Below are 25,787 nucleotides of genomic sequence, written 5' to 3' on the forward strand. Positions count from 1 at the left end.
AATTATGTTGGTTGCTGTGTCACATTTACAGTGAAAAGAGGTCTGATGTGATCTATGTGGGTTTCATTTTTTTACATCCAAAAAAATGCAATATTAACAAAGGTGTGTAGAATTTTATTTACGTTATGTAGCAAATATCAATAGAAAATAATACAGCAGAGTTCAATTGGTGAGCAAAATGCTAAGTGTTAGCAGTCAATAGCAAAGTGCTATTCATAAGACTGATTAAATTTAGCAGAAAGATAAGAGATTATATAAAAATAAACTGATTAAATAGGCTTAATTAACAACATATAAAAAAATGACAAAATCATAAATGAAACCGTGCAATTAAAAATAATTTCTAGATTATTCAAAATTTGTTTAATGAATTAAAATTCAAATTACATTTTAAATTACATTTTATATCTAAATGGACTAAACAATACCTCAACAGACTTTGCATGCCTGTTTTTTTAATATATAAAACTGCATTTATATATATAATATATATATATATATATATATATATATATATATATATATATATATATATATATATATATATATATATATACACACACACACACAGTGGGGGAAATTATTCTTCTCAGTAAATATATTTCCAGTGAGGTTATTCACATGAAATTTTCACCAGACATCAGTATTACTCAAGAAATCTGGAAATATAAAGAATTCAAAACATTAAAGTCCATACATAAAGTTATGTGTAATAAAGGTGAATGACACAGGAAAAAAGTGTTGAACATGTTAAGAAAAGAATGGCCCAGTCAATCACCTGACTTGAATCCAATTGAATAAGATTTAAAGACAATATGTTTAGAAGAACGGGCCAAAATCACACCTGAATATTGCAGCCCATTAATTTCTTCATACAGGAAGCGTCTTGAAGCTGTCATTAAAAACAACGGCTTCTCCACTAAGTATTAAATACATTTCAGTTAGCGTGTTTAATTCTTTTTTTCCTGTGTCATTCCTCTTTATTACACATAACTTCATTTATGGACTTTAATGTTTGAATTTCTTAAGTTAATAAGTTAATACCAAAATCTGGTGAAAATGTCATGTGAATAGCCTCATTGGAAATATTATATATATATATATATATATTTCTGCATCTGTCATTGGTTTCTTGAAAACACTGAGTGATTATTTTAATCTTGATGCATTTCAATGTTTAATATTAAAATTATAAAAAATAAATAAATAAAAAAAATAATAAAAAAATAATAATAAACTATTGTAATGTCAAGTATGAAACCAGTAAGAAAATAAAAATAAAAATTTTAATATATTTACATCTGAAAAGACTAATGAGCAAATAACAAACTGATTCTGAAGTCCATATTAATTAAACCATCTCTAATTAACAGTGGTTATATCTTAACAATGGAAAATGATCCAATTTAACCATGTTATTGTTTGTGCACTGTGGATATTTGTTAATTGTTTTTTTTCACTCTATGCTACATAGTTTGCATAAATATCTACATCTTCATAGTCATTGTCCACATCACTTCTTTGTTCATCAGCATCAACATTAATGTAATCATTATCCGAGTCCTCTGAGTCTTCCTTCTGGTGGAAAATGGTTTCTGTGTTTTCATAATCAGCTTCGTCATCTGTCTCAATCTCTCCTTGGGGACTCTCATATGTGTTTTTGGCACCTACAAATTGATGGAGTCAAATTACACACAAGTTTACAGGTTAGTTCCCTTTCAAAGGGAACTCCACGTTGCATGAGCTCCATGCTGTTGGAAGCACCCTTGCGTGTGACTGGTATCTGAGGCTTGTGTAACATCATGCCTATTTATAGGTCTACCATTATCAGGTGACGTGGCAATTAAGCGTGTCACGTGATGTATAAATGACACCTGTGAACCACGCCGTCAGCCTTATTATCTTCGGTGAGACTGCATGTCAGTCGTTTGTGTAACGCTTGCAAAAAGACTCTTCATTTCCACTCTATCTTTAAAAAAAAAGAAAAAAAAATCTCTTTACTTTTCTATCCCTTTTAAAAAAAAAAAGGGCGAAAAGTATGAGTGAGAGAGAATTCAGGAATTGTGTTACTCCTTGCTCCCATTTCATCAGGGGGACGACGGACACACTTTCTGCATGAAGTTTCTGGGGATGGAGCATGCCAGGGCAGTCCTCGAGAGGTCTGACTGTGCACATTGTGAACGCCTTACAATTAGGCAGCTCCGCTTGCGAATCTCTCTCTTTTCGGCCAGGGGGAGTTGAGTTTCAGAGCCTCACGGATCTGGGCCGGCTGCTACTAAGGCAGCCAGCTGGCTCAGGTCCTGGGAATCTCGTATGGATCTGGAAGAGGAGCCGGAGATGAGCGCTGCTCTATCTCTTGCTCTGTCTTCGGCTCTCTGCTGGATTTTGGAGCTCACGTCACGACACCTTCTTCTGTTATGGAAAGCCAAAAAAAACAAACAAACAAAAAAAATTCCTCTCTGACTCAGAGAAGCCAGAAGGGTGTGCTAAAACCTGAGGGCAGCTCTCAAGCATATAAAGAGCTGCTTGAAGTGATTACTGAGGCTGGATGAGCTTTTTTCTCCCCAGTGAAAATAAATCCCTCACACTGCAGAAAACTCCCCTTTTTTTCCAGAAGTGCATTTCAAAATATCACGCTTCTGGGGGGAAAACCATGCATATATCACATATATCATATTTATAACCCTGCGATGTCAGATTATTCGTCCATCGTGGGGAATGAACGGCTTGGCTATTTAGCTATGCCAAAGGTGGAGGAGGTGCTTGCGAGCTACCTCTCTCCATCAATGGCAGGCAATTTAGGGGGGGGCTGGCTTTACCATCCAAGCCATGTAAGGCCACCGCGGCATTGGTGGGCAAGGCCTATGCAGTAGTGGGTCTTGCTTGTGGGTCACAGCAGACAATGGCAGTGTTGCAGGCCTACCAAGTAGACAAGCTGAGTGAACTCAACATAAGGCGGCATTCAGCCAGTTCCTTCCCTGTTGTGTCGAGTTCAAGGACAGCACTAGTGCGAGGGATGCACAGAAGGCGAGTGTGGCGGCCTGCCTCCTCCCACAGACAGCCAGTGGAACCGGGCAGCCATAGTCGCAGCCTATGTGTGTGGAGGGATGTATCAGGGGACATGAGGTTTTTAGGGAAGTTACGCCTAGTACTACTGTAGGGCCTCCCCTAGCCAAGGCTGTCCCAAGTTTTCAGTGTTCTCTGATCAGCGAGATGTCACAGGGTAATGAAAATCTGATGCTTTCCCTCCAATATAATGTGGAAAAGTTAACATCAGTAAAAGACCATCTGGCAGCATAGAAACTACTGGCAAATGTGTCTCCATGGGTTCTGTCTAGCGTAGAAAAGGACTACCTGGTCCAGTTATGAGCTCGACCCCTCCCCCGGTTCAGAGGTGTGCTCACCACAGTAGTCAGCACAGAGCAGAGCCCGACATTAGTGCAGGAAGTAAGATCCCTCTTGGACAAAGGGGCCATAGAACATGTATCCCATTCCCTGAGGGAGGAAGGTTTTTACAACCATTATTTCCTGGTCTGCAAAAAAGATGGGCATATGCAGCCAATTTTAGATCTCTTCTGTACTCTACAGATATACAGGTTCAAGATGCTGAGGCTCAAATTTATCGTTCCACAGATTCAGTTTGAGGACTGGTTTGTGACGATAGATCTAAAAAGGTGCATTTTCCACATACAAATATTGGCCAGTCAAAGGAAGGTCCTGAGGTTTGCGTTTGAAGGCAATGCATACCAATATCAGGTTCTTCCCTTCAGGCTAGCTTTATCCCCTCACACTTTCACAAAGTGCATGGATGTTATTCTGGCTCCATTGCAACTCCAGGGCATCCGTGTACTAAACTACCTGGACGACTGCTTAATTCTAGCACGATCCAGGGAACTGGCAATTCGACATCGAGATGATGTTGTCACCCACATGAAGAGCTTGGGGATCAGGTTGAATGTCAGAAAAGTATGCTTTCTCCAGTGCAGAGGACAACTTTTCTAGAGGTTATAAGGATTCTACTCAAATGAGGGCGTTTCTATCACTAACATGCATAGGATCATTCCAATCACGATTGAGCAAGATAAAGCTGGATCTCGGCATCCCCTCCAGTCTCTATGAGAGACTGTTGGGGCTTATAGCAGCAGCAGCCGATGTCATACCATTGGGCCTTTTGCACAAGAGACCATTTCAGTGGTAGCTGAAAAGTTGGGGGTTTCATCCGAGAATGAAACCTCTGAGAGCAATCAGTTTCACGCGGCAATGCCTATGTGCTCTGAGAATGTGGAGGCTTTCCCTGGTTTCTAGCCTTGGGTCACACTCTAGGGGTGTCTCCTTATCGCAAGACAGAAATGACAGACACCTCCCTCACAGGCTGGGGTGTGGTCTTAGACGGCTGTCCAGCTCACGGTCTCTGGAGCGGCCCCCATCTGGAGTGGCATATACATCGCCTAGAAATGCGGGCCATATTTCTAGCACTGAATTCTTTCTTCCACAATTGAGAGGTCACCATGTGTTAGTTGTGACAAACAATACAGTGGTGGTCTCATATATTTACCACCAGAGAGGATTATGTTCGTGCCCCCTGTTCAGGCAGGCGCAACTAATTCTTCTCTGGGCAGAGGGAAAGTTTTTGTCAGTGAGTGCAATGTACATTCTCCGCAACTGGAATGTGGGGGCAGACATCCTGTTGAGGCAGAGGCCTAGGGATTAGTGGCTCCATCCACAAGTGGTGGAGTCCATACGGCGGAGGTTCGGACAAGCGGAAGTGGATGTGTTCGTCTCCAAGGAGACAACACACTGCCCGCTGTGGTTTGCCCTCACTCCTACTGCACCATCAACATCTCATTTATATGTATTCCCCATGATCGCTCTGCTCCCACAAGTTCTAGTGAGAGTTCACCAAGTCCGTCTTTGTCTGCTGCTAGTAGCACCTTATTGGCCGGCTCGTGTATGGTTCTCAGAGACAATTTCCCTGCTAGACGGCACTCCTTCATAGATTCCCATCTGCAGGGTTCTACTCTCTCAAGCAGGAGGGCTGATTTGTCACCCTAACCATGGAAACTGTGGGTCTGGCCCCTGAGTGGTACCAGCTCATAGATTTTAGTCTCACAACTGAGGTTGTAGATCATGTTGAACGCTAGAGCACCATCCACAAGGAAACTGTATGCGCTCAAGTGGTAACTTTTTGTATTGTGGTGTGAGGAATGTCAGCTAAACCCAGTGATCTGCGCAATCGCTACACACCTGGAGTTCTTAGAACGATATTTCTCAGTGGGGTTGGCTCCTCCGACAGTAAGGGTTTACGTGGCAAACATTTTGGCTAACCATGCCCCATTGATGGAGCCTCTGTGGGGCAACATCCTCTAACTTCGAGGTTTATGCATGGTATCAGGAGGCTGAGGCCCATCTGCAGACCACGTATACCTTCCTGGGACCTTTCTGTGGTCCTGGAAGGTCTGTCAGGTGCCCCATTTGAGCCCTTAGAGTCAGCCTCAGAGAAGCTTCTGACTCTAAAGGTAGCTCTTCTGCTGACCCTGACATTACTCAAGCGGGTAGGAGATCTACAAGTTCTCTCTGTTGCCCCTTCCTGCCCCTGGATTAGCCAAGGCCTTCCTGTATGCTAGGCCGGATTATATTCCTAAAGTGCCTACATCTGCTGCCCAGCCAGTAGTGTTGCAGGCTTTCTGCCCTCCGCTGTTCCTCACACCGGAACAAGAGAAATTGCACCGACTGTGTCCAGTAAGGGCTCTCTGTACTTATGTCCACCGCTCCAGCCAGTGGCATAAGTCGGAGCAGTTGCTGGTCTGCTTGGCGGCGACAGTAGAGGTGATGCTGTGTCGAAGCAGCGCATTTCTAATTGGATAGTGGAAGCAATCTCTATCGCTTTCGCTGCGCCTCTGGGCATAAGGGCTCATTCCAATAGGGGGGTGGCCCCCTCAAAGGCTTTATCCAAAGGGTAAAGGATGTGGATGTGTGTGCTGTGGCAGGGTGGTCTTTGCCACACACATTCATTTGATATTACAGCTTGGATATACCTTCCGCCCCGGGTGTTTTGCAGTGACCCTCGGGCTCGCATCATTTTGAAAAGGCCGTACCCTCAGTATGACGGAGTGGGAATTCTCATTCCCACAGCATGAAGCTCACGCAATGCTGAGTTCCCTTTGAAAGTGAATGTCTGGGTTATTCATGTAACCCTGTTCCCTTAGAAGGGGACAAGACGTTGCGTAGCTTTGTCCTACTGGGGCCTGCCTGTGAATTGTGTTTTCAATTCAGATAATAGAGGTTGACGATGCAGTTCACAAGTGGTGTTTATATATCACGTGACATGCTTTAATTGCCATGTCACCTAATCACGGCATGTTTCACAGATGTTTCACAAGCTTCAGATACCGGTCACACATGACAGCATTTCCCATAGTATTGAGATCACACATTCCCTTCTCAGGGAACAGGGGTGACCCAGATGTTTACTATATGAAGATATATATTCAAATTCAACAAGAATAATACAAGTAATAAATAAAACTGTCTGTGTCGTGCTGTTACAGGAAAATAATTAGCAATCAATGTTGATTACATGTTAAATGTTTTTATTCCTCTTATATCTCAGCAATTGTTATTGATTAGTTTTTTATACATTAAAGAATTAAATACACTTTTTATCCATTTATAATTACTTGTTGTGCAAGGTCTGTTACAGAAGTTAGTTCCTGTTCTCACTTATCTATAAACAGTTGTTCCCTCATCAGCCTCTTTTTTTCTCTTGCTTGAAGTTAAGACAAAAAACTATTTCAGCTTGTCGTGAGAAACCACAAAGTGTTTCTCTGCAAATTCCTCTGCCCTGAAGACTTTCCCTTCCAAAAAAGTTCTAGCTTTCCTTCTGACTTTTAAAAAATGCTGACACTGGAGATTCCTTGCAAAAACTTTCACCATGTCACCAATACACAAATTTAAAAAAATAATAATAAGCATTTAGGTTGTTCCTATAGAAACAATAACATATAAAAATGAGCTTGTAAATAAAAACCTGTGATTTGTAGCTGCACTAATGTCAGAACTGCAGTTTTAACAAAATGAATCAGATGTAAGAATGCAACAGCGCTGTAGTATAAAACAAATTTATATTTAGTTCCATCTCCAAAGGGATGCTTTTACTAATATAATGAAATGTTTATGACTTTTGCAACTCACGCTGTGAATCCTTCGTCTTATCCACCTGAGATTTCCGTCTTTTCTGTGTCTTCACAAAGCAAATGATGATTGGAACTAAGACGAGAAGCAGTCCTGCTGTCACTCCAACACCAATGTATAGAGCCAGAGATGCTGAGAGAGAAATCATCATCATCAGGCTTTTCAAACATTAAACTGCAGAACACACAAAAAAAAACAGAACTAGATTTTATTACTATACCTTTCACAGTGATTTCCAGCAGCTCAGTGGTAGTGGAGGTAAAGGTGCGTGAAGACACGGTAACTTCATAAGTACAGCTGTAGTTTCCCTGATGGACAAAATCTGCCTCAGGAAACAGGAAGACGGCTGAGTGGTTAACAGCCGACTGAGTTCTTGTGATGTTGGATCCACTGAACTTCAAGTGGAAGGAACCTCCTGGATACTGAGGTTCAGTGGAGCACATGATGGAGAAGCTGGAGCCCCTTGTCACTTCTGGTCCACCAGCAGCACTGAAGGAGATATTGGGTTGCTGCAGGTTAACTAGAAAAGAAAAAACATGGTCTCTCTTATTGAAAAAGATGAAATGAAGAGGACTAATTTGTCTTCTAGCTGAAGTCAGAGCTGCAAATTTTTACTGGAAAAAAATATCCAGAACATGTCGCTTACCCACAGTGATGGTGATGGAGCTGCTCCTGGATGATGTGGAGGCGCTTTCCCTGTATGAGTAGTCACAGGTGTACTGGCCCTGATGTGAGGCATCTACAGTCAGAGTAAATGTTGTTGTAGTCTCTACAGTTTGCTTCTTTACTGATGTCCCAGTTTTATACAAACTGAAGTCTACAGAGATGCATGATGGGCTGGGTGTAGTACATCTGAACTGAAGGACTTCTCCAGGTGAGACCACAGAGTTTGGGGAGATCCGAGTCAATGTGGGAGTCTGCAAGTCTTATAATAAAGGAATATGTTTCATCATTTTGTAACTGCTTTCACTTTAAACAGGGTATTGCTACACCAAAATTCAACAACAACAAAAGCCTACTTGAGCACACGACTCCAGCATCTTCTTCATGTCCACAGTTCTCTACTCCAAATCCACTGTGTGAGCAGTGATCTATGTAGCTCTCAGTTCCATTACACTGAACATCATCCAGCCAGGTTGGTTCACTTCCCTCACCAAAGCGGGCATTAGGAGGAGCACTGACAGCTTTACCACATCCAAGCTGTCTACACACCACCTCTGCATCCTTTAAGTCCCAGTCATCATCACACACTGTTCCCCAACGGCCATTGTGCTGGATCTCCACTCGACCACAGCAGTTACTCGGACCATTCAGTCTGACCTGGTCTGATTTATTACATAAAAAGAGAGCAGGTTTTACTACTGATAGATTTGTGTGTCCATCAGTTTGATCATGAGATATAAAGGGAAATAATATTAGGAACAAAACCAGTTATGAAAATTTTGAACTGCTCTATTTTCAATCCGTGTATGCTGAATAATATTGAATTTGTTCAGTGTAGTAAATAACCAATTTAAATATCCAAACTATATTCAAAACAGAGTCTCAACTGAACAATGAAATATGTGTAGGTATGTACAATGAAAAAATGTAGTGTGTCTCATTTATTTTCCTCAAACTGACTCCATCCAATACAAATTTTTAAACTTGATAAGTGCAGGCCACACCAGGTTCAATGGAAAGAATGGGAGTTCAACTTGACTTAAATTCATATGTTGAACATTAGAAAGGATTAAAGCATGTATGTACATTCACAGTGAGACATTTACATTCATGAAATAAACAGCTAATAATCTGAATAATCTATTATAATCCATTGGATTAAAGAGATCATCAGAGGAGACTAACATTTATTTAAGATTTATACCACGGCACTGCTGAATTTGCACAAATTGTTGATTAATTGTCTATAACAGCTTTACAGTAATGTGCCTGTTGTAATATTATAATTTCTATAGTAACAATTTACACAGGGACTCTTCACATAAACGAATTAAAAACATGTAATCGTTGATATGGTGAAGTTTTCTGTAAGCAGGAGAGGAGTTTATCTCAATAATGTGACAAACTGCATTTTGGTGATGGAACCACTGTGTATAGCTGCTATAACATATAACATGATAACAGGAACTAACGTCACAGACCTTCCACAACAGTAAATGTGACTAAAATAGATTACATTTAAACACTTAATCCTATACCCGCACGCCTCAAAGTGTACATAACACTTAAAATATTTTATTTCTCATATATAATCTATATAGCTGCTAAAATGACAGCCAGCCAACTTCAACATTGTGGAATTTGTAGCTGTTGTTACTCTGTTCTGAAGATCTGTATCCACTTAAGCTGATTGACCTTTACTAAAATGACTAAGGTGTCAGCAAAATAATTCATTTAAAAAAATTGTCAAACTAATAAATGTTATTCAATACAATATAAATATAGTTACATTGATGACAAGGTCATAATATATGAGTGTTTCTGTACCTGAGCAAGTAACACCAGCATCTTCATCATGGCCGCAGTTGTGTGTACCAAATCCTCTATGAGTGCACTGTGTGATGGTGCTTTCACTTCCAGAACACCGAACATCATCCAGCCATATTGGATCACTTCCGCGACCAAAGTGGGCACTTTGATGAGCACTGACAGCCTTACCACATCCAAGCTCTCTACACACCACCTGCGCATCATTTATTTCCCAGTAATCATCACACACTGTTCCCCAGCGGTAATTATGATAGACTTCCACTCTACCAGCACAGGAGTGACTGCCACCAGCGAGTCGTATATTAGCGCCATCTAGGACAAACAGCAAAATACATGTTACTGTTCATTCATCTTAATGAATCTCATTACTATATTGCAATATTACATCACTTGAACTAATATGAATCCATTTCTGTCATTCCATAATCCTTTATCAAAAAGATGTCCGGACTTTTAATGAACATTATATATTGTACAGCACTATATTGGTCAACCTTGGTTGTTTTTAAATGTGCTCTATAAATGAATATCATTGACTGATTGATTATTTGCATTAGGTAATTAATCTTATACTGTAGGGTTACTAACACCTTTTAACTCCAATTTCGTACTTATTTTTAATCCACTATCCCCCCCCCCCCCCCCGCCCGCCCGTTCAGAGCTGGATAAGGACTCTATTAGCAATATATTATATAAAAAAAAAGTTATTGTTTTTTCAAAGACAGAATTAAAAAAAAGGAAAGTAAATGGAGAGAAATAAAGTTGCATTAAAAAGGCAAAAGAGAAATAAATATCAATGGAAATGAAAAAAAAAACAGAGAACTATACATAGATGAAAAAAATAAAAGAAGAAGAATAAAATTAGATGAAAAAAAAACTTTAACATTTTTAAGAACAAAATATCAAAAGCGTAAGTAAAATGGGAACGCTTTTGGAAAGGGAAATTCGGCAGAGATCGACCAACATGAATAAAAGCTTCCACTAGAACTTACTTGTAAGCAGCACAAACACACACAACAAAAGTTTGGAAAAATTTCCATTAGAAAGAACAAAAAGAATCCCTACAAACAACATTATCCTACAAAGAAAATGAAAATGCATTAAAGTACCTCCCAAAGATCAAATTGCTAGGGGTAGATGAGATGCATCTCCTGATTATTTCTAGTTTTGGACCACAGCGTCTCCATTCTTTATTAGAGTGGCAGAAGAAATAAAAAAATAAATAATCAAAAACACAAAAACTATACCACCACACATTAATAGTGCTTTAACGTGACTGTTCCCCAAACCAAAACAAGATCCAACACTCTCTGCTAATTACCGCCCTATTTCTCTAACCATCACTGATATTAAAATCATCAGCCAAGTATTGGCTTCCAGAATTGAATCTATTACATCTCGTCTCATTTACTCAGATCAAACAAACTTCATTAAAGGAAGACATTCCTCAAATATTTTGCAACAAAAGTCAAATGTGGCTGTGCAATGGAATAGTACATCTCAAAAAACCTTCACATTACAACAAGGAACTAGACAAGAATTTTCACTCTTCCCATCTCTTTTTGCCTTGTACATAGAACCATTAGCCATAGCAATACATTAGAATAACAACATTAAGGGTTTTATAAACAAACCCAACTGGAAAATCAGAATCACTGTCATCAGTATCACTCAGAAAAGATATTAAACTTATAGAATCATTTGAAACAATATAATATTACTCAAAAACTAGAGAATAATGTCATTGTATGGGGACAACTGGAATGCTGCAGTGAATATATTGGATGAAATTAGTCTCAAAAGTATTAAGAAATGTGTGCGCAATTATGCATGAACTTGATAAATGTTGCAAATGCATCTTACTATCCACAAACAAATGCCTTACAGTTTCTGTCTGTGAAATTCAGAATTAAATGATTGTGTGGCAAAATAGAAATGTTCTATTTTGTATTAATGTATCATAATTTGTGCATGCAACAAGTAAGATGTGCATTTGTGGATCAAGTGACAGGCGTGCATTCATTGACGTCTTTTCTGAGTCGATTGTTTTCGGTTCATTTGGATTTTGAGACTTTCTTTTTCGCGGTTTGCTTTGTACAATCCACACACGAATATCTCCCAATCCACACACACACACACCTGCATCCAAAAAAAGCAGCTACCACTAGATGGCAGTCTCAGTATCACAGAGTTGGAGGCACCTGCCTACTTGTGCTTGATTTGTGCTACTGGACATTTTTGGCATCCTCCCAAAGAACCACAGACCCATCGATTAAAATGGATAATACTGATTAAAACCAGCAATCTGGATGAGTAAGTACAACCAATTTGAACTACATAACTGGATGAAAAGTCTTCAAGCTTACTTATTTATCTAGTTAAGGAGCACCTATCATGGTTCTATTTCATTTCTACTGACCGCCAGAGGCAGTGCTTTCAGCACCTGGATGTCCATCACGTGTACGTGCAGGTCGAGTGTTTAGATCATAGACCTGGGTGACGTGTACTAAAGGCATGTCTAACCCAGAAACGACTTCTTGTTATCTTCTCGCGTTGGTAAGCAGGTTTCAGGAGTGCAGGCACCACTGGTAGTCTTGTAACACAGAAGTAGGGTTGGAGCTACAAACATTCGTCCTCCAAAGACGGCGGTTAGCCTTTATTGTGATTATTTAACTTCAGATAGTGCACGATCCAGCAAGAAGTGACTCTGCTATCAACGCCGTGTAGGAGTGGGCACGCTCTAATTCGGCAACCGGCAGTTTACAGTTCGGTTTTTAAGTTTGGTTTTTCTTGCCTTAACGCTGATACAATGCTAAATACTTGAGGTCAGGTTGGAATCCCCTCCCATAATTTTCTGTTTATTTTTTGAACGCGCCCTGTTGGTAAGCAATTGGGCTTCATTGAATTGTTTTTCTTCCCCTTGATTTAGTTCAAGGGGGTAAATTTATTTACTTATTGGCTACAGTGTGAGCACGTTTGCTCTTAACTGCACCATAGTGCATTGCAGTGCATAGTTATCATAGAGGGATAATTTCCAAATATTGCTATTGTTTAAATATTGCTATTGTTTAATCATAATTGACTCGTTGTGGTAGGAGAGACTACACAACACACCCTGAAGGGTGGTGATCAAAATGGGTGATTGTTTTTCGTCCCCATTGATTTAGTTTGTGGATTTCTTTAATTAATTGCAGAGATACGGCAAAGTGGATATATTTCTCTCTTTGTGCTCAGTTACCACTTGGCAAAGTGGCCACATGCAGAAAACCACATGGATAGTAATTACTATTGGTACCCATGTTTATGACGTATTGATTGCCTGGCCCCTCTGGAACTAGAGGATGGCCATGAGAGATGTCCCTCTTGTTTGGGGGTTGACGACTAAAGAGAGGGATTGACTGAGATGGCATGCATGAACTGCAGCTCCATGAGCTTAGCAGCACGGGGCAGCCAGGCTGGCCCAGCTAGAGGGCAGGTTGGGCACTCAACTGCATCCTACACAGGCCATGTTTCCCAGCTCTCATAAGCACTGTAAAATCAATTCACGGGGGGCCCCTGGTAAGGGGAAATGCAGAAAGGTAGATCCCCTAGCCCAGAAGGTAGACACCTTGGCTTCTGAGTTTACAGAGACTAAGTCTCTCCTCCTTAATCTGCAACCACCCAGTGCACAGCCTGCTAGTGGTCCCACTGCAGCTGCACTGCAGTCTCAGGTGAGACTGCAGGGCAGGTGAGAGCTCCCACTCATCTCATCCCAATTCACAGGGGACGAGCCACAGTACACCGAAGGGCTCAGTGACCAGTCAGACCTGTGGTAAAAATGGGGTTAGACGCAGCACCTGTCCAGGTGATTCCTCAGAGCACTTTCTTCAGGAAGACCTCTCAATCCACAGCTCTCTGTATCCCACCCTCAGCTCCATATATCAAGGAGCTGCAGATGTGCTGAGCAGATGGGCAGACCCGAGACTTTTCTCTCATCTACCGACAGACTGTAGAGCACTAGCTATTAGAGTTGGGGAGGCTAATGTCTTCGTTAACCCTATGGCTGGCCCAGTCTCCGCTTTTGGAAGCCTGCAGGAGAGCCCTCCGCTCTCTTCCTGTTATTCCTGGGGAACTATTCGGCCCAGATGCACAGCCAGCCCCTGGAGCACAGCCTACAGGTTACACAGGCCAGACAACAGTTTGCTAGTCTGCATCGTAAACACCCCGCTAGACAGAGACCCTCTAGGGCAACAAATATGTCTCAGTACATACCACAGCCGATTACCCAGTCGAGAGCACAATGCCCAGAAAGGTTTCATCAGCCAACCCCCACCCAGCCCCCTCGCTTGGCACAGAGAGGCCAGACTTTGGGCGTCGCCCCTCCAGAAATGGTAAGGGAAGAAGGGGTAGACAATGACTGCACCACTCACGCAGTCAGATGCCTCACCAGCCAGCAGCTCAGATGCTGGGGAGCGCTTACGTCAGATCCCTGAGTTGTATCAACCCTGTCACAAGGCTACAACATTCAATTCAGACGTTGACCGCCGAGGTTCCTGGTAGTCAAAATGAACTTAGTCAAGGATCCAAACAAGGCTCTGGCCCTACGGCCAGGAGGTCTGGGCTCTCCTGAAGAAGGGTGCATCGAGCAATTAGACAACACCTTACAGAACAGTGGATTCTATTCCACGTGTTTTATTATCGCAAAGAAAGATGGTGGATTTCGCCCTGTACTGGATTAAAGACCTCTGAACACACACCTCAAGGTTTTCAAGTTCCACATGCTACCTACAGTGGATGTGCTGCAAGGCATCAGGCAGAATGATTGGTTTACAACCATCGACCTGAAAGACGCATATTTTCATATTCCAATCGCACCCCAGCACAGGCAATTCCTCTGTTTCGCCTTCGAGGGAAGGACTTACCAGTTTTGTGTGCTCCCGTTCGGGTACTCACTGGTGCCAAAGGTCTTCACCAGGTGTGTAGCAGCGGCATTGTCTCCATTACAGGCCGGGGTATGCAAATTTTCCTGTACTTGAACGACTGGTTGATCTGTTCCCAGTCAAGGGTAGATGCCATCAGAGAATCAGCATTGCTGGTCTCCCATGTTACCAAGCTAGGGCTTACAGTGAATTATGGAAAGAGCTCTCTGATGCCCAGTCAGCGAAGACTGTTTATTGGCATCCAGTTGGACTCACGGTTGATGATGGCTACCCCCTCTTTTACCCAGGGGGTTATCTTACATTCTTGCAGAGAATTAGTGACCACAGATGCCTCCCTGGCAGGCTGGGGAGCTGTATGGCAATGCAGGGCAGGCAGAAGCCAGTGGAGTCCTTGGCAGAGGGAACAACACATAAATTTGTTGGAGCCACAGGCAGTGTGGCTCGCCATCAAACATTTCCTTCCATTTCTGGTAGGAAGACATGTCCTCATAAGAACAGGCAACACATCTGTGGTCTACCATATAAACCACCAGGGGAGCACCAGGTCCAAACAATCCTTGAGGCTGGCCTAACATCCTCACCGATTGAGCCTGAGGGCTCTTACCAGGCACTCAGAAAACAACTGCAGATTTTCTATCCTGGCAAAACCCCCACCCTGGCAAATGGAAGCTGCACCCTGAAGTAGTGCAAGCGATCTGGCACAGATATGGCAGGGCAGAGGTGGACCTTTTCGCCTAACTGGCAATGACACACTTTCCCCTTTGGCCAAGATGCACTGGCCCGTGCGTGGCCAAATTGACTGCTGTATGCTTTCCCTCCACTACCATTGATACTGCCCTCCCTAGACAGGATCTTCAGGGGCAATCACAAAGTGCTACTAGTAGCCCCCAAATGGTCAGGGAGAGTGTGGTTCCCAATACTACACAGATTACTGTACAGGGAGCCTTGATGCCTCCCTGTGAGGAGGGATCTCCTCTCACAGCTGGAGGGTCGAATCTGGCACCCGAAACCATCCTGGCTGCAACTTTAGGTCTGGCCTCTGAAGTACCAGAGCCATTACTAAGGCTGTGTGATCCAGCAGTTGTAAAGACCATCCACAACTCCCATGCACCTTCCACCAATGCGTTGTACGCTAACAGATGGAAGCTTTTTTCTGAGTGGTGCCAAGCACAAAATCAGGAACCAACACGCTGTTCCATATCGGTAATCCTCAGCTTTCTCCAGTCCCGTCTTGATGGAGGCCTTGCAGCCTCGACCATCAAGGTATACATATCTGCCATCTCAGCCATGCATAATAGAGTAGACGGCGTGATGACTGGGTCCCACACCCTTGTGACCCGCTTTCTTAAAGGTGCTCAATGACTGAGACCTCCTCGACGAAACCCAGTATCCTCTTGGGACTTGCATCTCGTATTAGAGGCACTGTGTCAGCCCCCATTTGAACCTCTAGAGAGGTCAGAATTGAGGTGGCTGTCTATGAAAACAGCTGTCCTCTTAGCCATGGCATCGGCTAGACAAGTAGATGAGTTGCATGCCTTATCAGTACGCCAAGAGTGCCTACACTGGAGTTCTGGGAACACAGGGGTAACTTTATGGCCGAACCCTTCATTTCTCCCCAAGACATTTTCTTCATCTTATACGAACCAGCCCCTCAGTCTGTCAGTTTTTAAGCCCCCAACTCAGAAGGATGAGCAGGGGTCGAGTGTGAGCCTGTTGTGCCCAGTGCGAGCACTAAAGTGTTATATCCAAATGACTGCTGAATTCCAGCAGTCAGATTCAGTTTGTTCAGTTCATTTGTCTGTCATACAGGGCATAGGCAAGGTCACGCTTAGTCCAAGCAGTGTCTGTCAAAATGGATTGTAGAGGCTATTGTTTATGCCTATAAGGGCAGGGGTCTCCCGATCCCTCCTCAGGTTCGAGGTCACTCTACCAGGAGTGTGCCTACTTCATGGGCAGCCCTATGAGGGGTCCCTCTTTCAGATATTTGTATATTTGTATATTGAATGTGATCTCGCACAACCCAGTGGCTACAACCATTTTTTCCCCGGCTTCACAGCCATTGTTAAGGGGCACATAGAACTTCTTCGTGACCTTGTTGGCATTACTCATCCAGGTGCTGAAAGCACCATCTCTGGCGGTCAGTAGAAATGAAATAGAATGATGGTTACGTATGTAACCACGGTTCTATGAATTTCGGATGACCGCCAGAGCTTGGGAGTCACTCAGAAGATTCGCAAGAAGATTGCCAAGAGGTCATTTCCAGAGTGAACATGCCTTTATTACCGGGGCAAAAGGCACACGTCACCCAGGTCACAGGTGACTTTGTTGATATAAACACTCGACCTGCACGTACACGTTATGAACATCCAGGTGCTGAAAAGCACCACCTCTGGTGGTCATCTGAAGTTCATAGAACCGTGGTTACATACATAACCATCATTTTGAAATGTGCCTAATTTTGTTTTAAAGGTCTCATACGATCAATTTACGTGCATCTGAGATTAAAAAAACAACACTTTCTAATGTGCTTATAATTTGAACTGCAGCATTACCTTTTATTCCCCCCAGTGTCACAAACGACTTGTTAAATGATCCGTTCTAAATGATTCGTTCTAAACTCCTCTTTTCAGAGAGCATACTCTGCTCTGATTGGTCAGACGTCCCAGTCTGTTTCGATCGGTCTACCGCTGTAAGCGTGTTTCAATAAGGAAACGCCCACTACCGTAAAGAGTTTCAGCTCCATCTGTCAGCGAGCAGCCAATGAAGACCAGAGGCGGGGCTTATTGTTACAAACCTATGTAGTTTAGTACAGGAAGTAAAGTCTGGAGTCACTAACGACTCGTTTCAGCTGTTCAGAATCAGTTCCTTCTTTAAGGAGTCGATAACTCCGTTTGTCGTGCACTTTGATTTTTGAAACTTTGAAGATTTTTTACATTCACAAACAGCTACATATTTAACACACTACATGAAAGGTAATATTTGAAAAACCATCATAGGTGCACTTTAAAGCAGTCTTTTTTGCTTCTGCCTTTACCTGCGCTGAGGCAGAGAATAATGCTGAAGAGGATGAGTGAGTGGATTTTTATGCTGATCGTGAAACATTTGACTGTGCATGTTTAGGTATAATTCCGGAGACAGTCAGTACGTTTACATGGACAACAATAATCCAACATTAACCCGATTAAGACAATACTCTGATTAAGAAACTACCATGTAAACAGCAATTTTTAATTACCTTGCTCCGATTAAAGTCATTAGTAAACACAAATCGAATTAAGACATGTGGAGTACTCCTGTTTTAGTGCCATTATCGACGTTTATTACAGACATGTAAACACCTTAATCACATTATTAATGTCATATGAAAGTTTTGGAAAATCCACTGTATTGGAATGCAAGACCCTGCAGCGGATAGTGAGGACAGCTGAGAAGATCACTGGGGTCACAAACTCCCACAAACCCCTCACACAAACTCTTCACCATCCTGCCGTCTGGAAAAAAAAGTACCGAAGCATTCGGGCCCTGACAGCCAGAATGTGTAGCATTTCTCAGCTATCAGACTCCTCAATACTCAAAGACTGGACTGACACCCATACACACACTCTGAACTGAACACAGTCCCACTCCCAATGCAATATTTGCACATTTCTGTATCGACTGTATTGAATTTTTTGCTGCTACTGTATTTATAAAAATATCATATTTAATTTCTTGTCACCACTATATTCTTTACCTGGCTGCTGCTGCAATACCTGCTATGTCCATATATGGTATAAACTAATCTACTAAATACTAAGTCCTAGCATGTTATATTTACATCACAGCATCTTTTGCACTACATGTTATATCTGACACTTCCTCACTAGAACTGTGTACTGGTCGGCACTACACTGTCACTTACAGTACCTATTGTCCTGTTTTAGTAGTTTACTGTAATGGTAAATGGTCTGCACTTATATAACACTTTTTTAACCTTAGCAGTTCTACAAAGCGCTCTCATTCACCCATTCACACACACACACACACACACACACACACACACACACACACACACACACACACACACACAAGGCGCTAGCTTGCCATCGGTAGCAACTTGGGGTTCAGTGTCTTGCCCAAGGACACTTCAGCATGTGGAGTCACGTGGGAATCAGGAATCAAACCGCCAACCATATGATTAGTGGACAACCCGCTCTACCACCTGAACCACAGCCGCCCAACTGTAAAAATGTGTAGGTCTTATTTAGTTCTGTGTCATCTCAGGTGGTTAGTGTGTTGTTCACTTGACTTGAACTTCCTGGCAAAGACAGAAATCTGTCACTTAACCAGTTACACTTTTGGGACCTGCTGTGTTGTACAGGTTTATACCTCTTCTTTTAATATACTCCAGGCCTGGATGAACAAATGAGGATCTGATGATGATGATGATGATGATGATGAAGATGATGTAATTTCTCCATCTATTTTGACAGAATAGTCCAATCTATTTGAGATTTTTGTACATGATTAATGTACATGTATATACTGTACATGAAGTATTCTGGTATTGTATTTGTGTCTTAGTCAGACTTTTCTCACCTTTTATGATACTGTGCATGCTGAGTTGTGAAAAAGTTTCAAACAGTTCTTTTATAGTAAGTGAAGATATGAAACCATGACTTCCTCCGTATTGTGGTTTGTGTTTAGTGCAGGAAATAATCTGTTTCCTGAAGGGGCCCATTTACACACATTCATTCTTACTAGTGTTTGTGTTCTCTAAACCAGGAGGTCACTCCATCTTGTAAGACACAAGATGTGCTAGATTATATTGATCATTTTGTTTATTCAGCATTTTATTGAGCATTTCAGCTCCTTGTTTTTAATTTTTAATGTGTTAAGTATATATTTTTGTTCTATATGGAAAATGATGAATATTGCACAATATTAAATCCATAAACTATATAGACATGTCCAAAACTATCATTACCCTTGCATTTTATCGTGACGATGAAAAGTGTTTGAAATTAAAACACTTTTTCATGGAAATAAAAACTTTAATCAGTATAATAAATGTTAACCATAGTGCATACTGATGAATAGTCTCTGTAAGCAAATCCTTTTTCCTAGAATCATCCTATTTTAATTTCAAAGCCTATGTTATTGGTGTTACATAATAGAATAGATAACAGATAATAACCTGTATGTGGAATATAATTTTAAAAATGTATTGTTTAAATCATGGCCTCAGCACAAGTGTATTATTTGGCTGAGAAAATCCATGTGTTATGCTATGGAAACCTGTTTGTGTTTACATGGCTCTCTTTTCAGTCATTTAATAGACTGAAAAATAAAGCCCATCACTCCACCCTCATCTCAGTCCGTTTGAAAATAAAAAAAACATGGCCGCAACTGGTAAGTGCCCAACACGTCAAGATAATTCTCCTATGAGCAAAAAAAATCAAGTGAATGATAATGGAAAAATCTTAATGAGAAGCAATGCAAAAAACTAGAATAAACATTGCTGGCAGTTTTCCAAGATGGAAGGTGGAAACAGAATTAACATACACATACATGTATGTAAACACAACCTCTATAAAGCTTTGTATGGTCTAAATGGCCTGCTTTACATACCAAATCAAGTAGATACATTTTTATCACATGGAGAGCCAGGTTAGAGAAAGCTTTGTGTGATCTACCTTCAGTGAAATGTATGTAATGCTAGCTAACTCCAATGCAGCTAATGATGTTAACACCTGAGCCTGAAACTCACATTAGAGCACATTACAGAGAAAACCAGAACAGCAGTGGCATTCTCATAAATCAGCATGAGAATAATTCCATGTATTTATAGTGTTGTAACTTGGTTTTCAAGCAGCTGAATGGTCGAGCGTGCTTGAAAGTGATGTTATGACAGGCTTTGCTAACGCTAACTCGAATTGAGCTCTACTAGTTTCTGGAGGTGGAACTTTGTATACACTTGCATAAGGAGGTACAAAATCATACAAATGTTGTTGAACCCACCTACTTTACTGTTAAAGACCTAATATTTACTCATTTGGATTAATCTTTCATAATGTACCTTTAATAGCTGTAGTATATGACACCTCAGAGGTTCACAAAAAGTGCTGATGTGGGCTGGACAGAATTTGAGTTTGATGCCCCTGATCTAGAGAGTAAATGAAAAATACACTTACCAACCAGCAGAGAAGCTCCAAGTACACTGACTATGGAGAAAAATAAAGAGGAGGAATTTCATTAAACCAGTGATGTAAAAATCCAAAGGTGTCTTTTGTTTAATAATCTTAATAATAATAAACTCAACTGAAATATAAATAAACATCACCTATGCGTATTTGAATATATTATATCGTGCCTTCGATTCAGTCACAACTGAAACAACCGTGATCAACCTCTGCACTTCCAGTTACAGAAATAAAACACTTATATTTATTAAAAGCTATTAAAAGTTACAATAACCTGGCTGCATAAGTGTGCACACCCTTTTATAATTATGGGTGTGGCTGGGTTCATAATGAACCAATTACATTCAATCTCATGTTCAAAAGTAATTATCATACAGGATTTTCTTCACATCTTCTTGGTTTTGTTTGACTGCTGAAGCCATGGTCCACAAAGAGCTTACAAAGCCTGTACGGTATCTCACTTGTTGAAAGGAATCAATCAGAGAGGGATATAAAAGAATTTCCAAAACATTAGCTGTACCACGGAACACCGTGAAGCCCATCATCAACCAACAGAGAAAATGGAGCACCACAGTGACATCACCAAGAACAGGACGTGAAGGCTACAGCAGAACCAAAGGGAAGAGCTTTCTCTTACAAAGCCCCACATTTATGGAACAGCCTTCCAATTAGTGTTCGGGACTCAGACACAGTCTCAGTGTTTAAGTCCAGGCTGAAAACATATTTGTTTACTCAAGCTTACCATGAGTAGACTTGCTTTTATGCAAAGTACACAGTCTTATATATCACAGGAGAGTAAACATAACTAATAATCTCTCCCTCTCTATACCTCACTCTCCCTCTCTCCTTCTGTCGAGCCACATGTGATATTATGGTGATGTCAGTGATCCTGATCCTTTCTGCTCTCCGGACCTGCCTGATCCATCCTGATGCCCTACCTCTGGATGGAGCTCTCATCAACTGGAGGCTACGTTCTGCTACTGAGGACGACCCCAAGCAGTGCAGCCTGGAGATTGCCGAGGACAGTGCCGCTTGAAGTATCATGAAATGGTTTCGGACCTCAATTCCACATGGACATTCTCGCTGTGGTTGCTGGGACTACGGTTGCTGCGATGGCCTTAGGACTTCAATTACCACATGCAGTCCTGCAATCAGGTCTCTTTTAGTGAACAGTGGACTAGTTCAACAAACAGACTTCATATAAAAACCATAATGAACTTTCCTTTACTTTCACACTGTCCGGCGTTACCCAGATAAGGACGGGTTCCCTTCTGAGTCTGGTTCCTCTCAAGGTTTCTTCCTCATATTGGCCACCAATGCCACCAGCTTGCGCAATAGGGATACATTCACACACTTAAACTCTCTATCCTGTGTTTATATGTTTCTGTAAAGCTGCTTTGAGACAATATCCGTTGTTAAAAGCACTATACATATAAAACTGAATTGAACTGAATTGAATTGAATACTGATTACTCTCTATATGTGACAATCTCTCATATTCTTCACATGTCTGGGCTATGGGGTAGGGAGGCTAGAGAGAAGCACTTTCTCACAAAAAAAAAATCCAAGCTCAACTAAATCACCCCAAACCATGCGGCAAAATGTGTTATGATCTGATGAGACCAATTCCAAAAGGTATGTTTGGTGCAACAAAGCACGTCACCAAAAGTATACCCTGCCCAAGCCTGGTGGTGGCAGCAGCATGATTAGGGCTGCTTTTCTTCAGCCAGAACTGGGGCTTTTATCAAGGTGGTTTATCAATTTTACATCACAAAAGCCTGCCATTTTAACATGTAGACTTTTTATATCCACTGTAATTGTTACAATCCTCTCCAGAAATATTGGCACTCTTCATGAAAATGAGTAAGCATTAATATATAAAAGAAGTAACACAAGCGATAAGTGATATTCTTAGCTCATACAGGAACACTGTTTAATTTTATTTATACAACAGCGCTGTTGAGTTCTGGATTCTGATTGGTCAGAAGATGCTGGTTAATTTGCTATTACCATCTCTGACAGTAGTGCAGCTTCAAATCGCAGGTTTATATTAACAAACTCATTTTACTATCTTATTGTTTCTATAGTAACAGATCTATGGCAAAGTCTGAAACCAATAAGAAAGATACACCACTCTTTGTGGAATGTTTGTATTTTATTTTTATTTTATCTTTTTTTTTGTTTTGTTTTTATGAGGAATGGCAAAAATTCTGGAGAGCACTGTGTGTATTACATTCTCAAACAAGGAAAAGAGTTTCCTCTCAACGACCAGACAATGAATTAAACAGAAAATAAATTCTAACAACTATTAAAGGATATTGTCTGAACACCAACATTTATAAGTTTCTTGTTAGACCTGACTGCGTTTGAAGAATTCACAAGAAGTGAAAACAGTCTCTCACACACATCTCGAAATAAAAGATACTGTAATACCAACCACTGAAATATTGATCAAAGTGTCATTTACAAAAGTAAACATGCTCTGTAAAGGTCTTTCTCTGGAGAATGTCTTCATGGTAAAATAAAAAATTTAAATTCTAACATCCTCCACAGACTAGTAAGAAATAGGTGTAAGAATATCAGCAATCACATGGTAAAGAGTCATTGTGATCTGTGTAGACTCGCCTACACAGCATATACTCCACACGTTTAAATGTGGAAATGATTATAATAATATCATAAAGAAAAAAGCCAAATGTATCGATAAAAACATTGAATTTACCAAGAATTAAAGTGAGACGACGCCTCAGCATCCTGGTCCTTGAGGCGTGGGTCAGTTGGGTGTTGATTACAAACAGTGCTGCTGTCTTATCATGACGAAGCTGAAGACTTCATGATAGCTGATTTTTTTTTTCTTCTCTCCCATGCATCTGAAGAGGCGGAGTTTCTGTTTTGGCCATTTCTTCTTCATGAAAAGCAGAAATTCTTTTTGCTGCACATACAATACTTAAAGTTTGAAGAACAGACCAAAGCACAGTTGTTTGCGAAACCTGTTCCAACACCCAGGGTATATGAAGTGTCAAAAATATCCACTTCCTCTTGTCACTTCCTCTCATCTAGAGCCAGACAGACCACTCTTACAGATGTAAGCCCTATCACCCTGCAGTTCTTGCTTGGTGTCCCACTGAAGCTAAGCAACATTGAGCCTGGTCAGTACCTAGATGGGAGACCTCCTGGGGAAAACCAAGGTTGCTGATGGAAGTGGTATTACTGAGGCCAGAAGGAGGTGCTCACCCTGTGGTCTGTGTGGTTCCTAATGCCCCAGTATAGTGACGGGGAGACTATACTGTAAAAACAGCACTGTCTTTCAGATGAGATGTTAAACAGAAGTCCTGACTCTCTGTGGTCGTTAAAAATCCCAGGACAATTATTGTAAAGATTAGGGTGTATCACAACAGATAGTGTGAACTTTTTCACACTATATGTCGTTACCCAGATGAGGACGGGTTCCCTTCTGAGTCTGGTTCCTCTCAAGGTTTCTTCCTCTTAACATCTTAGGGAGTTTTTCCTCACCACCATCGCCACTCAGTGTCTTGCTCAGTTGGGATAAATCCGCACCTTTAATATCTGTATACCGTGTTGATATTTCTGTAAAGCTGCTTTGAGACAGTGACTACGTTTACATGGACAGCAGTAATCTAATTATTGACCTTACTCTGATTAAGATAATAATGTGATTAAGGTGTTTACATGAGTCGCTTTTAGAATACTCCTGTCATGTTCCCGTTTTACATGTTTTAGAACATAATTAGATTAAGAGCCCGTGTCATTACGTCACCGCGCCACGCCGTCCGCCGTCCCTCCAGAATTTCACGTATCAACATACAGTTCGTCTTCGTTATGGTACCGTATACAGTTTTGGGTGTTTTTATTTAATTTTTTTACAAACACTTTAAGTTCAGTTAATTATTTGTCATGCTGTACGTGCTAATAGACAATTGCTTGAACCCAAATCGCGTAATTACCGTCTATATAGTAGCCGAGATACATGTATTTTTCCCCACTGCAGGCCTATAGTAGGCAAGTATGCGATTTGGGACGCAGACGAACTCTCTTGTTCGCCGTAAAACGTAAAACTGCCGTGTGTGATCGTATCCTGTCGCAAAATGCGGTGAAAACTCTCACACGACGTTCAGAATGTGATTAAGGTGTTTACATGTCTGTAATACACGTCCATAATGCGACTAAAACAGGAGTACTCCACCTGTCTTAATTCGATTGTTACTTACTTCGATTATGACCTTAATTAGATTAAGGTAAGTAAAAATTGCTGTTTACATGGTAGTTTCTTAATCAAAGTATGGTCTTAATCGGATTAAGAGTGGATTATTGTTGTCCATGTAAACGCAGCTACTGTCTATTGTAAAAAGTGCTATACAAATAAAATTGAATTGAATTGAATTGAATAGGGGTATAACCCCGGTGTCCAGGTGAAAGTCCCCCATTGGTCCTTCTCCATCATGACCCCCTAATAATCCCATTCTCTGAACTGGCTACATCACTCTCTCCTCTCCACTAATAGATGGTGTGTGGTGGGTGATGCTACACTCTAGTGGCTAAAGAGATTTCCCATCATGCTATGTAAAGCATTTTGAGTGTCTAGAAAAGCGCTATATAAATCTAAGGAATTATTATTATTATTATTATTATTATTATTATTATTATTATTATTATTATAGTAAGGTGTCGGGCCATGAAAAGATGAAATGTACTGGAAGGATGAACACCATTTTTCCAAAAGAGATAAATAAACACACACACACACACACACACACACACACACACACATACACAGGGATGGGAGGGTTACTTTAAAAATATATAATTATTTAATTCTGTTACAGCTACAAATTACTTCATAAAAAATGTCATCAATAATGTAATCCAAGTCTCACAATATGAAAGTAATGTAATCTGATTATTTTTGGATTACTTCAAGGTCACATGTGTAAATAATGTCAAGAGATGCCACGAGTGAACCTTGTACCCGTTTTGCCGTCAT

The 25,787-nt window shown here is 41.0% G+C and overlaps 1 protein-coding gene across 1 annotated transcript; it reads right to left on the reverse strand.

Moving 5' to 3' along the window:
• Window positions 1-566: 566 nt before the first annotated feature.
• LOC128603517 (deleted in malignant brain tumors 1 protein-like) lies at window positions 567-24,576 on the reverse strand. Its single transcript, XM_053618012.1, has 8 exons — window positions 23,508-24,576; window positions 20,777-20,806; window positions 9,682-9,996; window positions 8,211-8,516; window positions 7,838-8,116; window positions 7,412-7,711; window positions 7,192-7,323; window positions 567-1,667 (listed from the first exon to the last, which is right to left on the reverse strand). Exons 1-8 carry the CDS (start codon window positions 23,536-23,538, stop codon window positions 1,462-1,464), a joined length of 1,599 nt encoding a protein of 532 aa, XP_053473987.1. The 5' UTR covers window positions 23,539-24,576; the 3' UTR covers window positions 567-1,461.
• Between the last annotated feature and the right edge of the window lie 1,211 nt (window positions 24,577-25,787).

Source organism: Ictalurus furcatus, chromosome 2 (genome assembly GCF_023375685.1).
Source record: "Ictalurus furcatus strain D&B chromosome 2, Billie_1.0, whole genome shotgun sequence".
NCBI lineage: Eukaryota > Metazoa > Chordata > Actinopteri > Siluriformes > Ictaluridae > Ictalurus > Ictalurus furcatus.